A 13,310-nucleotide genomic window follows, 5' to 3' on the forward strand; every position below is an offset into this window, starting at 1 on the left:
TCTACCACCGGGTAACGTATTATGGAGATTAAGTATTAAGAGGTTGACATATGTGTCTCGTGGAATTCGGTGCTGGAACGCCCGGAACGAGGAAGTGTCGATAGAATTAAGGAAATAACGAGATCGCGGAAACTGGTGCCGAGTTTTTACAGAGAAACGGCCGACAAAGCAACTGGAAACAAGCCGGCTAGAATAAATTCGCAAAGATCGAGAGAGCGGAAATAGTTGACGAGAAATTAGACGAGACGAAAGACGAAATATGCCTGTATGCGGGGAGGCAACTCGAGACGAGAGACAAGACAGACAGTCCGGGCGGAGTGAGACTCTACTAAGCCAGGATGCAAAAGGGGTGAAACAACCAAACGCTGTGAGTCTGATGCAAAAAGTAATAAAATAGAAACACCCTCGGCGATGGACACACCAAGAAACCCCAAGGAAGTCGTCTGGTGGAGAGGAGGGGGAGGTTAAAGTGATGAGAGATGAGAGGGGGGGAATGGAGGAGGTGAGGAGGTGAAGGTTGAGGTGGAGGTGGCGGACAAGAAGAGGGAAAAGCAATGCAGCATTGGAGCACGGCAAAGATGGAAGCAACCTCGAAGCGGCCGAGGTGGATCGCCTTTCGAGGAGCCGGGCATGGCGGAGAGAATGCAACGACCTTGGCCGGGTGTGGGCAACGCGCCAGGGGGGTTGCAGTGCAGACCCCAGCACGTCTCTTTGGTGGCTGGCTGCTTGCGTCTGATAGCAGTTGCTCGCCCGATACAGCACGATGGGAAAGTGGTACGCTTGGTACGGTAATATCAGGAGGAAGCAAACTCCCTGCAGCGCGAGGATTCTTTCCTGATCAAGAAGCAACGGGGATAAAGGGACACGGTCAATTGGGGCGTTTGCTGCGTTTCTGTCTTCCACACGCCCGCGCAAATGCAGAGGACAGTGGCCGGAAGGCTGCGGAAGCCCATGCTTGGATGTGGGGAGAGCAGCGGAGCGTTGTTTCCTGGTCTGCACCTTGGACGTGCAATCGCCCCAATCAACAGACATTAGGTAAGAAAGCCTTGTCTCATCTGCTGCCCGGCCGCTGCTGCTTTTCTGTTCCAGACTTTTGCCATTGGAGTTCTGTGCAAGGCGGCCGTTGCCAGAATGACGCCTCTTTGCGTAAAAAAGCAAAGCATCTAGAGCCGCGTGCGGGTTGGCGAAATCCGTTCGTGAAGAATCCGGGCCAGCCAGCTTCTGGATCTTCCCCCCCCTGGTCCCGTCCCGACTCAGAGATCTTCGCTGTGCGGACAGGGGGTCCGGCGACGTTTAATCTTGTATCTGTCTTCTAATTGGAGGACTGTATCGACAAGCTCCGGTGGTGGGGCAGCGTCTGTGGGTTTTCCGTCCCAATTCGTTCGACCCCGGTAATGGACGGGGATTTCTGGACTGGACACCTCGAATTGTCTGGATCGTGACTTTTCACATTCAATTCTTGAGAAGAAACACGAGACTGTGGAGGGAGCGTCGTGGTCTCGACCTTCCACCTGGCGCCTCATTCGGGGGATAGTGGAGAAACAGACACAACCGCGCACTAGCATGACAAAAATAACCCACTGCAAAACATGCAGAACAACCCGCTTTGCGAGCGCTTCGTCGAATGCAAGACCGAGGGGAAAGCCAAACCAACAGCATCAAATCCCCGGTCACCACTTTTTGATAAGAGACCAACTTGGGAACCGGCGCTTTTGCCCCAGACCACGATGCAACTCTGGCTCCTCCCTTCTCCCCTGTTTGCGTCGGTTCGCGCAGTGCCAAGGACCGACTGCAAGCCCGGCTTTTCCAGGGTTGGCCCAATCGGTATCGCTCTCTGGGGACGGTCCACCCCGGCCACATGTGCGGATCGAGCAAGCGCCGTGTTGCTCGGAATTTCCTCCCCCCAAAGTCCAAACCGAGTCGAGCGAAACAAACTTACCGAATGCCACCACGCCAGAGGAAAAAGGCTTCGCCAGCGTGGGTTTTGTTCATCTGCAGACAGACAGCAACGTTGTTTCCCCACGCCGAGTTTGTTGAGGGGTTTTCGTCTGGAGATGTCAAGGCTGCATCTTGAGCGGATCGTCGAGAGGCTGAGCAGAACCGTTGTTTCATCATGGCCTCAACTCAGGGGCTCCGTTCAGTTGATCTGAAGATCTCTCTCACAACTTCGTGCCTTGATCGTGATGAGAGGAGTTGGGGGGGAATCCCCTTCGCTCACTCACTATGTCCGTGTAATCCGCGTTCAACATGACTCGAGGATGAGCAGAAATGCCGCAGACATAGCCTGCCTCCCTGCGTAGCATAGTCCACTCGAAAGAATAACCGATTTGAGGTTCTCCTGCATGCAGATGCTTGCTCTCGCGGCTGAATTGACCAACACAACAGCAGCAGCGCTTGTCTGTGTCTCGATATTACCAGACGTAGGACCTCTGAACCAAGCTCATGAAGGAAAAGAAGCAATCAATGGCTACTTCCTCGTATTTTTGCCTGGATTGCGTGGTTCTTGGAATGTGAATGTGGACTCATGCGGCTCGCCACGGTCACAACATGAGAGAGAAGCTTATCTCGTGCATGCCTCATCTCGGGTATTCCAAACCGTTTGATAACGTAGATGCAGCCGTGGCGAAGAACCAACAGACCGAAGCCTCGCCGAAGGGCTCGAACTTCTTTCTTTGCACTTGGCATGTTTGGTGGTACCAACAGTCCAAATTACCCAGCCACGCCCGGGCTCTCGGTGTTTTCCCCAGACTCAAGCCCACGTTAGCCACGAGGGATGGATGATGTGTGTGTGTGTTTGTTGTGAAGCCCCATTTCGGCAAGCTATCACGCTTCCACGGGGCGTCGATACTTCCCACTCCAGTCAACCGCGGCCCGTAGCACCGCTTGATCCGCCGGTACTGTAGAACCCTCTAAAACAGCTCCCTGAACAGCAAGAAAGCGAGCATACTCCTCGTCACTCACAGCCCCGGAAGCCGCAAGAGTCCGCAAAAACACCCATACTGACTCGTTTGCCAGCCGAAGTGAACTCACTAGGTCCAGAACCTCCATGAAGGTTGCTGAGCTTGACTTCGCGACAGACGTCACATCATCCTCAAAACCCAACAAGAAAGCGAGAAAAGACCACCCAGAGATGTCAGTGTGATGCTGGAAGCACCACGTCCGCACCGCGGCTCTTGCTTCGGGGAGACTAAACCGGCTCTGCGGCTGCTGCTGCTGGAGAGCTCTTGTAGTCAGGAAACGAGCGTGGCACCAGGCATAATAGTTCCTTGGATGCCGCTCCCCAGCCACAAACACAACGTCCTTCAATGTGCTGATAACATCCACCGGTATCTCGAGCGACGACGCCGAGAAGTCCACCAGCCAGCGGCGATGACTCCAGAGGACGGGCGACTTGGTGTGCCGGTGGAGGCGGCTTGTGAGGAGGCTATCGATGAAGCGTAGTTCTTTGGTGAGCCTGGTACGTGCGTGGGAGGGGGACGGGGAGGATGATGAGAGCTCGGCCTGGATGAGCCGTTTTCTGGTGTTGGCGGCTGTGAGGTACTCCGGGTCGAAGAGGAGGATCACAGACGTGGCGAGGAATAATTCGTCTGGTGTTCGTGGGTTTGTCTTGTTGAGGTGGCTGCTGAGTTGCTCTCTTGCTAGCATGAAGGCCTGGACGAGGCCGAGCTTGGAGATGCCCACTGCGCGCCCGTCTTGGAGAAGATATTGCCCCTCTCCGAAGGGTGGCCCTCCGCCTAGGATCTCGATTTCTAAGAGACTGTCATATGGGGGTATGAGAGCCTCGGATATTGCTTGAAATGCTGCTTGAGGGTCCCCTTTTTTCAACAATGCTGCCGTCGCTTTGTCTAGGGCTCGTGACATGTTTGGAGAGCCGTGATGGCTCCGGACCAACGCAGGGTTATCTCAGTGTCCTTGGGCCTTTTTTGGTCTCGGATGTAAAACTCGACTTCGATTGAGCAGTGTCTATATCCACAAGGAAATTGGAGTTACAACAAAACCACGAAAGCTTGACTTGTTTCATGGAGAAGCGAGTTTGTTAAGACAAGGCGCGGCCCACATGGCTTACCCCAATGTTGAAGTTTAGTCAACCCTAACCCTGGCTTACACGACTTGCGGCTGGCCAGGCCGCTGCGGAACCACGTTGGCGGGCCACGGGTGGTGTGAGCTGGCAGTTCCGTCATCGCCTCAGTGAGCTTCTGGAGCTTCTTTGCTTGCCTGGGGGGCGACTCAAACCACACAGGAGTCGATGACAGCAATCGTTCCCCCCTGACGCTTACCCCAAAACGCCGATCTGTCCTGACCCCGACCGACTGGACAGAAATTCGAGTTGAATTGACTTAACTCGACTTACTTGACTCCCAGAGCCTTGTCCCGCGAAAACCGAAAGTCTGCCTGCCAAACGAACGAACGAACAAACAAACAAACCATGCCGTCGTTACTGGTGGTCATCTTCGTGTTGGAGCTGGCGGTGCAGCTTATCAACACCATCGGCGCAACGACGATCAACAATTTGGTGCGCAAATCCGCTGCGGAGGAATACTATTTTGGGGGGGAAGCCAATTCTAACAAGAGCATTTTTTGCCACAGATATGGCGAATCTACCTCTCCCTCCCAACACCGCTCGCGAAGCAGTACACCGAGCAGCGAAAACTACAAAAGAATTACCTGGTCGTGCGCCATGACCTCAACGCGACAAGCAGCCAGGACGAGTTTGCCAAATGGGCGAAGCTGCGCCGGCAGCACGACAAGTTGCTAGAGGAGCTGGAGAAGAAAAGTACGCAGGACCTGGCCCAGCAAAGGCTTACACTCAGCTATCTAGTGACTCCTACTAACCGACATGTTCGTTCGTCCTTACAGAATCCAACCTCGACGCCTCGCGCACAACCTTCGACCGCTACCTAACCGGCGTCCGCCTCATCTCAACCCGCGGCGCACAATGGCTGCTCCCCATGTGGCACGGCAAAACGCCCATGTTCTGGCTCCCCTACGGCTGGTTCCCCTACTACATCGAGTGGTTCGCGTCGTTCCCGCGCGCGCCGCTGGGCAGCGTCAGCATTGTGATGTGGCAATCGGCATGCACGGCCATTCTGACGCTGGTGATGAACACGGTGGTGGGCATCTTGGGGCTTGTTGCGGCGAGCCGGCAGGCGGCGCAGGAGAAGAAGAGGAAGCAAAAGCAGAAGGAGAAGCCGGTACCTGCTGCGGCGGGTTCAGGGAATGACGAGGGGAAGAAGGAATTGTAATTTTTTCGATGTGTAAGGAGTGAGAGAACGAGATTGGTTATGGGTTATTAATCACACGACAACGCGCGATGCGCAACGACATAGAATGGAACGAAATAATGTCTCTCGGCATTTGACGCAGTGATCCTTCATAGCCGGAGCTAGAATTCTGCAACACTACGCGAGATGACTCTTGGCAGAGTACTTGGGCTCAATCTAGGCAACACATTGACTTTGATCGCCCATAAGAGGGACGGTAAAGCTTCGATAGTGCCAATCGCGAAGGGGGAGTTGAACATGCGAGTCACAGCGAGGGGACGGAATTGTAAGTTTTCGGATTGTATAAGAATATCTCGTGAAATAACTAAAATAAGCATTGTCAATGCGATGGTTGCTCTGCTCCCGATGGCGCTGCGCAACATGTCGCTCAAGCAGTGAGTTGTCGCGTTGAACTGTGGAACGGAATCAAGAAATCGGGAACCGGATTTATATATTTTTTTCAGCCCACACGAGGCTGCCATGGCCCCACTCTCGCGCGTTAAACCGCCCCACATCCCTGAGTGCTGCCCCCCTGTTCCCTTCAGCCTTGTCCAACACATTGCACCTCCAAACACCAAAGCTGTTTGTTCTTTGTCTTTTTCTTCTCCAGTTCTCGACATAGACGGTTCCCAGCGCGGGAAGACCACACCGACACCATGGCGATACCATGGGGGACGTAAGTATACCAGCCCCTAATTGTGTACAATTTCCTATTGCAACTTTTCCCCTTCTGTGGTTGTCGCTGCTAAGTTAACGCGTTCGCTCACACGACCACCAGAATCAAGTCCCTCCTCATCTTTTTCGGCCCCATGCTTCTCCCCAAAGCCATCAGCTACTACCGCCGCGCCCGCGCCGCCCCGCGCGCCCACGGCCTCACCATCCGCCCCCTCCCACCCCGCATCACCCGCGCCGTCGCCATCCTCCTCGCCGTAGCAACCGTCTTCCTCCTCCGCACCCTCCCCCCCTTCGCCCCCGAAAACATCTTTCGACTCACCCAATCCCGCCTGCAAATCCCCGCCGACGTCCTCTTCAACCGCCTCGCCGCCCTCCGCCCAGACCACACCCTCACCCTGCGAGACCTCCAACTCCGCGCGAAATTCGCCTCCCTCGAATCCCGCCTGCTCTACCTCCAACACGGCCCTTCCGTGCTCGCGACATGCCCCTTCTGTTCCTCCGATGACCCCCGGTCGTACTTCTATTACGCCCTCCCCGACCTGCTGACGCCACACCTGTTTAACCTCACCCTCATCGCCCTCGTAACATCTACCTTATTCACGGCTTCCCGGACAGCGTCCTCCTGGCGTCGCGTGGCCACCCTGACGGCCGCCGCCCTCGCACTGGCCGATTGCTACTGGGTTTCCTCGTACAACCCGCACGTCCACAACCCGCGTGCGTTGAGGCTCAACGAAATCGATTTCTTCTTCTGGACCGCGCGGGCCGTGCGCTTAGGCGGGCTAGCCACGCTGGATATCCTGCTCGCGCTAGCGCTCTACCTCTCCGGCACGCGCCGGGCGTTTGTACGGCCGCCCTCTGCAGCAGATCGCGTGGAAAGAACAACAGCGGCGTTGCTGGGTGCGAAGAGGAGGATGAATGCGGCCGGGGTGGTGAAGAATACGGTGGTGAGGGATGAAGGGTTGCGGGGGAGGAGTGTGGCGTATTGGACGCATGAGGCGAGGTTGACGAGGGAGATGATGGAGGAACGGGAGGTGGTGGAGGGAGTGAAGGATGCGTTGGCGAATCGGATTGATATTGGAGGGGTGGAGAGGGATGCGGAGGCTTATGCGAAGGCGGTGCTGTTGCCGTTGGCTAAGGAGGATGGAGGTACTGGGGGGAAGGCGAAACAAGGGGTGGTGAAGGAGGAGGTTGTTGGGTAGGATGGTTAGATTTGATACATTGTATTTGATTATTTAGACATGGCGATGATACACAAGACCCGGTCCGCCCACCTTAGAAATATATTTGGGTTCCTGAATTCTGGTAATACCACTTTATTTTACCACATCCGCTAGACCATATCTCCCACTGACCCTCATCTTCATTGGACAATTGGACGGAGCTGCCGCTCGACGTAAACTTTAACTAAAACTCAAGGCCCATCTCGCCTCAGCAGTGCTAAGATCATCACTCTATGCTGTATGGATGTACAACGCCGCAAACAATGCCCCCCTGTCCTTTCCTAGCAACACAACAGTCATGCAGACAGACACACAGACATACACATACAGCCTCATCCTTGTTTTCTTCCTGCTCCGCTCGCCTTTCTCCGTCTCGTGTAGACCATGCCATGCATATAAAGATAGGGTACAATACCTAAATACCATACCAACCTACGTATGCCCCCGTGTATCCGGCCTCCCTCCCCCAGCGGTACTCACACTTGCCGTACTCCCCTTCCTCCCTCCATTCCCACCCCCATTCCCCCCACCACCCGCAGCCTCATCAACACTCTGCTCCAAAAAACTCGCCCACAAATCCGCCAACGACTCCCTCGGGTGTCCAACAGCCCCATTCCCTCCCATACTCCCCGCGCCCCCGCCCGCTTCAAAAAATTCAGTGCTGAGCGCCGGTGAACTGGGGGTTCGGTGGAAGGGAGAGCTGGGAAGGCGGAGGGTGTTTCCGGAGCCGCCCGTGATGGATGAGCCGAGGGGACCGGCTCCGCCGGGACGGGCGAGACCGGCTTTTTCGCGTTGCTCGTCGGTCCAACTGAGGAGGTTGGCCATGACTTGGAGGATTTGGAATTTTTTGGGGTCGGAGCGGTCGAGGGTGAGGAATTGGAGGAAGTGGTTTGTTACTAGTTGTCTGTGGGGGGGTGTTAGTGGTTTTCCCAAAAGGTAATAAGAAGAAGGGATGCTGGAAAGATAAGGAAGGGAAAAGGGGAATCATACTTGTCTATCGTCTCTTCCGGCTTCGTCTTCTTGATATATTTCAACGCCTTCGTCAAATGATCATTCAACACAATCGCCTCATGCCGGAGCTTCCCAATCAGCAAGTTCTTCTCCTTGACCTCCTTCTCAAACGGCACCGTCCGCTCCAGCTCCTTCGACAGCTTCTCCCTTGCCGACTCGGCCTCGCCCGCCCGCCCATCAGCCTCTTGCGCACGCTTCTTAAGCGCCTGCACCTGCTCCTCCGTCGACTCGACCATCTCGCGCAATTCCCGCTTGCGCGTGTCCTGCAGCTCCTGCAGCGCCCTTTGTAGCCGGTCGACGGCTTGTGATTGGGCTTCGCGGTCGGAGTCGGCGCGCTCGAACGCCTCGCGCGACGTGGTGACCTGCTCCTCGAGGTCGGATACTTTATCCGACAAACTCTCGCGCAGTGAGCGTTCCTCCATGGCGATCACTTCCCACTCGCCCATGGCGGCTGTGGTCGATTCGAGCTCGCTTTTGAGGTGCTGCATTTGCCGGGATACATCGTCCTTTTCCTTGAGCCAGTTCTGTTGGGACAAGTTGCTTCGGCTGCGCAGGCTGGCGAGTTCGCGCCCTTGTTCCTGGACCTCGCCCCGCAGGCGTTCGACTTCCTCCTCGCGGGCGGTGACGGTCGTTTGGAGCTCGTCATTTTGGGCTTCCAGTTCCTCGAGCCGGTCCTTGGTTTCTTCCAACTCGGCCTTGTCCCGTTTTAATCGGTCGCCGAGTGTCTCGCGGATTTTCTCGACTCGCCCCAGCAGGTTCTGGTACTGCTCTTCGGCCTGTTCCTTGGCGGTTTCCGCTTCTTCGACCTCGGTCCGGAGTTGGGCGACCTCTTCGGTATGCGATTCTTGGATCCGCTGGAGCTGTTTTCGTAGTTGCTCGACCTCGAGCCGCAGCGCATCGTCGTCTTGTGACATGGTTTCTTCTAACTTGGTGCTTCCCGCCCCTGGTATTGTCCCGGATGGTGTGTGTCCGTTGGCGCCGGCATGGCCGTTTGCCGCGCGCTTCGAGTCGTCCTCGGGTTTCGTCTCGGTTGCTGTAGGTGGTGCAGCTGGTGCAGGCGGTGTCGTCGTTTCTTTGTTCTCCTCCTGGGGATTTTGTTGTGGCTCCGAGCTGTCTGGCGCAGAGCCCGACTCTGGCAGCGAGTCCTGTGTATTCTGAAGAAGGCGTTAGGACCAGGTCAGGACACCAATCTGTCTTTAGAAGTGGGGCAGCCCAATGTTTAACACAAGTCAAGCATAAAATAAACATACCAAACCGTGACTCTCTAGCTCTTCTAACACTTCCTTGCCCGCTGCACTCTCCACGCCATCGCTCTCCTCGCGGATATCTGTACTCGGCTCGGGTGCAGGGGGGTTCTGCTGCGAATCTGGTGGAGCTGTGTCGTCGTCGTCGGTGGTGGCGGTGGGAACGGTGGCCGCTGCTGTACTAACACTCACTTCGGCGGTGTTGGCGTCCGGGGTGCTGGTGGTGTCCGGGGTGCTGGTGGTGTCCGGGGTGTTGGTGTTGGTGTTGGGGTCGGCACTGGCGTTCGTGTTGGCGTTGCCCTTGTTCCCCTTCTTTTTTCTATTTCGATGATTCTTCTTGTTCGTCGAAACGGCCGCGGAACCTGCTATGTTATCGCAAAAGCATCATTTCCCATTAGCGCAACATGCACATAACGAGGAATCGCACGCAGCAGCCCACACAACAACAAAACCACCAATGCGCTGACTGGCTAGGGTTGGCGATGTGGCCTGGACTGGCCTCTTTTCTCTCTGTCTCTTGGCCCTTCCTCCTCACCAACCCGGGCGCCCAGCCGCGTGGCATGCTAACCCCCCCTTCCCCTCTGAATAAAAAGCCCACTTTGGGACGTACCGTTCGCTGCTGATTGGACAGGCCCTGTTGGCGCGGCCGAAGACGACATGGTGTGAAGTGCAATTGGCGGTGCTCTATCGGCTTGTCGGGTAGTTGTTGAGGACACGGAGGCAGCATCCCAGGATCTGGAAGGGCGGAACCAGTTTGTGGACGGGAGGGCCCGCTTTGGTTGTTGTTGTCTCGAGGAACGTTGACGTTTAGGTTGTCGTTCCTTGCTTCGTTGGAGCTCGGTATGGCTGTGTGGCTTTGCGTATTCTGTATGACGAAGGATGGAAACGACAGCATGGATCGATCGATGGGATTGGCGCGCACTGTGGTACCGTACTGTATTCAGGTTCTCGTATTCCCAGCGCCTAGTGACTTTATGTGCCGTTTTGGGGACGGGGTTTAAGAATATTGGTCTGTTTTAGATCACTAGCTCCGAAGAGCCATGCGGGACTCAACGGATGTTGCGTGATTGTTGCAGGTCGGATGGTTCGTGGAGTTAGACGGACACATGGAGAGTAATTATCCGTTCCCATATATAGTACAGAGTTTCAAGATGTGTGTGTGACATTCCCCAAAGGTTTACCTTCCGAACCATAAAATCAAGTGTCTTTGACTCTGCTCTTTAAATACAGGCAAATTCAGAATTCAACAAGAGCATAACTAGCTAGTTTGTTTCAAACAAGATCCTCTTGCTAGGGCGATGACTGATACGCCTGGCTGCAGCCCTTGAAAACAAACTCCTTCGTAAATCACACTGTATTACCTAATCACTTCAACCCGCGTCTTGGAAAGGCAGCTCAAGCGATCCAATCTTCGGATTTTCTTCCTCTTTTCTCTCCTCACATATTTTCTCTTCGCCCGACTTTCTACCGGATCTGCCAATTGCGCATCGCAAAAATTTTGCTGGCTTTTTCACTCTGGGGCTGAAGTAGAGCAGTTGAATTGCGCTTTATAATCTTGACAACTCTCGGGGCATCTTGGATGCCTCTTCAAGAGTTTGTCAGGTTCGCTTGGTGCACACATTCCCACACATGACTATCCGTAGAGCTAGCTAGGAGTAGAGGGACGGACACTGAGGTTGACAAACCATTTGGTTGTTGGTCCCAACGATGGGTATAACAATGGAATTAAACACGCCGCGCTATCTGCGACCAATTACTTGCTCATGACTTGGTCTTCCTGCCCTTCTTCGCCTTCTTCTGCGGAGCAGTCCCGTCTCCCGAAGATTTTGTCTTCGCAGCTTTAGCCACCACCTCCGGCTCAACTGCCTCCTCCTCCTTGTCCTCCGTTTCCTCAGCCGCAGGCGGTGCCTCAATAGCCTTGGGCTCCTCCTCCCCCGTCACCGTCTCCCCGTTCTCCAACAGCGGCTTAGCCTCCGCAGCTTTAAGCGCAGGCGCCTCAAACTCATACCCCATCGCCTTCAACTTCTCCGCCCTCCCAGCCCTTCTCTTTTCCTCCTTAGAAATCCGGCTCTGCCACTGCGCCTCGGACAGCGGCCGCTCTAGCTGGCGACCAGCCATCTTATTCCACGGCACAACCTTAAACCGGCGATTGGCGCCCTTGAACAGGTCCTTGTGCACCTGCTCCGGCGCCACCGTCTTGGCCGAGAGCAGGTGGCCGAAGAGCAGGTACTTGTCCATGGTGCGGGCCGCGATGTCAGCGACCTCGGCGTCGGCGAACTCGATGAAGGCCCGGTGGCGGCTGGCGCCGGTCTTCTTGTTGCGGACTACCCGGAGCCGGGTGATGTCGCCGAATTGGCCGAAGTAGGAGCGGAGTTCGTGCTCGTAGAAACCGTGGGGGATTCGGGCGAGGTACATGACGCCGGGGTTGCCGTTCGTGGTGGTGGAGGAGGGTTTTGGGGCTTTCTTGGCCTTGGGGACTTTGCCGACGTCCTGGCCTTTCTTGAATGTGCTGATCTCGGTTGTCTCTGCCTCGTCGTCGTCGCCGCCGTCGAGTGCTTTGACAAGGGCCTTGGTGCTCTCGTCAACCTCCTCCTCCTCTACGTCGGATGGGACATCGCCGTTTTCTGTGTCTTCCGGTTCTGCAACCTTTTTGGACTTGGGCTTGGCCGATTGCTTCTCCTTCTTCAGCGCCGACTGCTTCGCCACAGGCTTCTCTTCGGCGGCTGTCTTGCTGCTGGCGACATCCTTGCTAGGCTTCTGCTTCTTTACCGCGACGGGAGAGGCTTCCTCGGGAGCTAATTAAGAGGATCGTTAAAAATTGTAAAAGGTCGATTGGGTGCCAACAACGTTACTCACCCTTGCGCTTCTCAGTTTTGGGAGTCGCCTTGGAGGGCTTGACTTTTTTGGCGACGGGGTCTGGCTCTGCAACAGCAGCTAAATTTCAATCAATTAGCATTGTGGATGCGGAATCGGTCGTAATTCGAAAACTTACGCTTCGACTTTCGCTTGCGCAGTTCGGGAGCCATTGTGTCTGGTTATCCTCGAGGTTATGGTCCGGGATGCGTGGATGAACGCCAGTCCACAGCGACAAGACAAATGGAAGAGATAGCCTCCAGAAAATTTCTGGATTCTGCCGGCATGTTGCGCTGGGCGGTGAGTCCATTGCGTCCGCTGCAGAATCCCCCAAAGCAGCGGCCCCGCCTGCAGTGAACCCGTCCCGGGGCTTCCCTTTTGGGTTGCGATGAAACCGTCCACTAACACCAAGCTCCTGTTTGGTCGGGTGTTTGGACTCTAACGATTCAACATTGTAAACTGCCAACCCATTGGAGAAGAACTGCAGGCTTCCACTCGGGCAGCTTGTCCATAGCCAGACTATTCCCAGACACGGAGCAGCTCTCGTTGCACCGTTTGGGCATCGATGCGGGGCATTTCAGGGCCGTTGACTCGTTCCAGGTTGGGCAACCTTAGGGGCCTCGCTGTGGCCAAAAAAAGCGACACACTAAAACAGATAGCTCAAGTCTACTTTGTAGGCCATTAACATTCGATCAAATCTTAATAAATTTTGATTGATATACTCTTTTTTTTCTTTTTTCACTTTCTGGATTTATTCTTTTTTCTCTTCTTCCCTTTTTTTAGTTTATTCTTTTTGGTTTTTTTCACCTTTCTAACAAAGTAAGTTATCCAGGGACTTGGTGTGCCGCTTTTTTTGGCCATAGCGAGGGGGCCTGGGGACACCGCAACGATCCCACGATTCCTCCCCCACTAGATGAGCTGGCAAACCGAGCAGCGGGTTGTCCAAGATGCTCTTATGCAAGGCGGAGGAGCACCGCATCGCCTGAGCTGGGCTGAAGACAAATTGATTGGACCCTGGGAGCCCTGGGAACCTGGAGAGGCCCCCC

The 13,310-nt window shown here is 55.1% G+C and overlaps 4 protein-coding genes across 4 annotated transcripts; 1 reads left to right on the forward strand and 3 right to left on the reverse strand.

Annotated features, from left to right (window-relative positions):
* Positions 1-2,823: 2,823 nt before the first annotated feature.
* On the reverse strand, positions 2,824-3,861 carry C8A04DRAFT_34948 (uncharacterized protein; the record flags this gene model as incomplete). The annotated part of the gene is made up of 1 exon (XM_062782992.1): positions 2,824-3,861. The coding sequence occupies one exon, from the start codon at positions 3,859-3,861 to the stop codon at positions 2,824-2,826; it is 1,038 nt and encodes a 345-aa protein (XP_062639860.1).
* A 565-nt stretch (positions 3,862-4,426) lies between these two features.
* On the forward strand, positions 4,427-7,270 carry C8A04DRAFT_34949 (putative chorismate synthase protein; the record flags this gene model as incomplete). The annotated part of the gene is made up of 5 exons (XM_062782993.1): positions 4,427-4,513; positions 4,588-4,774; positions 4,858-5,239; positions 6,040-7,082; positions 7,173-7,270. The coding sequence occupies 5 exons, from the start codon at positions 4,427-4,429 to the stop codon at positions 7,268-7,270; spliced, it is 1,797 nt and encodes a 598-aa protein (XP_062639861.1).
* Positions 7,271-7,588: 318 nt separating this feature from the next.
* On the reverse strand, positions 7,589-10,070 carry C8A04DRAFT_9785 (uncharacterized protein; the record flags this gene model as incomplete). Its single annotated transcript, XM_062785626.1, has 5 exons — positions 7,589-8,060; positions 8,147-9,321; positions 9,418-9,542; positions 9,690-9,776; positions 10,022-10,070. The coding sequence occupies 5 exons, from the start codon at positions 10,068-10,070 to the stop codon at positions 7,589-7,591; spliced, it is 1,908 nt and encodes a 635-aa protein (XP_062639862.1).
* A 1,102-nt stretch (positions 10,071-11,172) lies between these two features.
* Positions 11,173-12,437, reverse strand: C8A04DRAFT_9738 (uncharacterized protein; the record flags this gene model as incomplete). The annotated part of the gene is made up of 3 exons (XM_062785606.1): positions 11,173-12,206; positions 12,268-12,345; positions 12,404-12,437. 3 exons carry the CDS (start codon positions 12,435-12,437, stop codon positions 11,173-11,175), a joined length of 1,146 nt encoding a protein of 381 aa, XP_062639863.1.
* Positions 12,438-13,310: the final 873 nt, after the last annotated feature.

Source organism: Dichotomopilus funicola (genome assembly GCF_033296635.1).
Source record: "Dichotomopilus funicola strain CBS 141.50 unplaced genomic scaffold C8A04scaffold_8, whole genome shotgun sequence".
NCBI lineage: Eukaryota > Fungi > Ascomycota > Sordariomycetes > Sordariales > Chaetomiaceae > Dichotomopilus > Dichotomopilus funicola.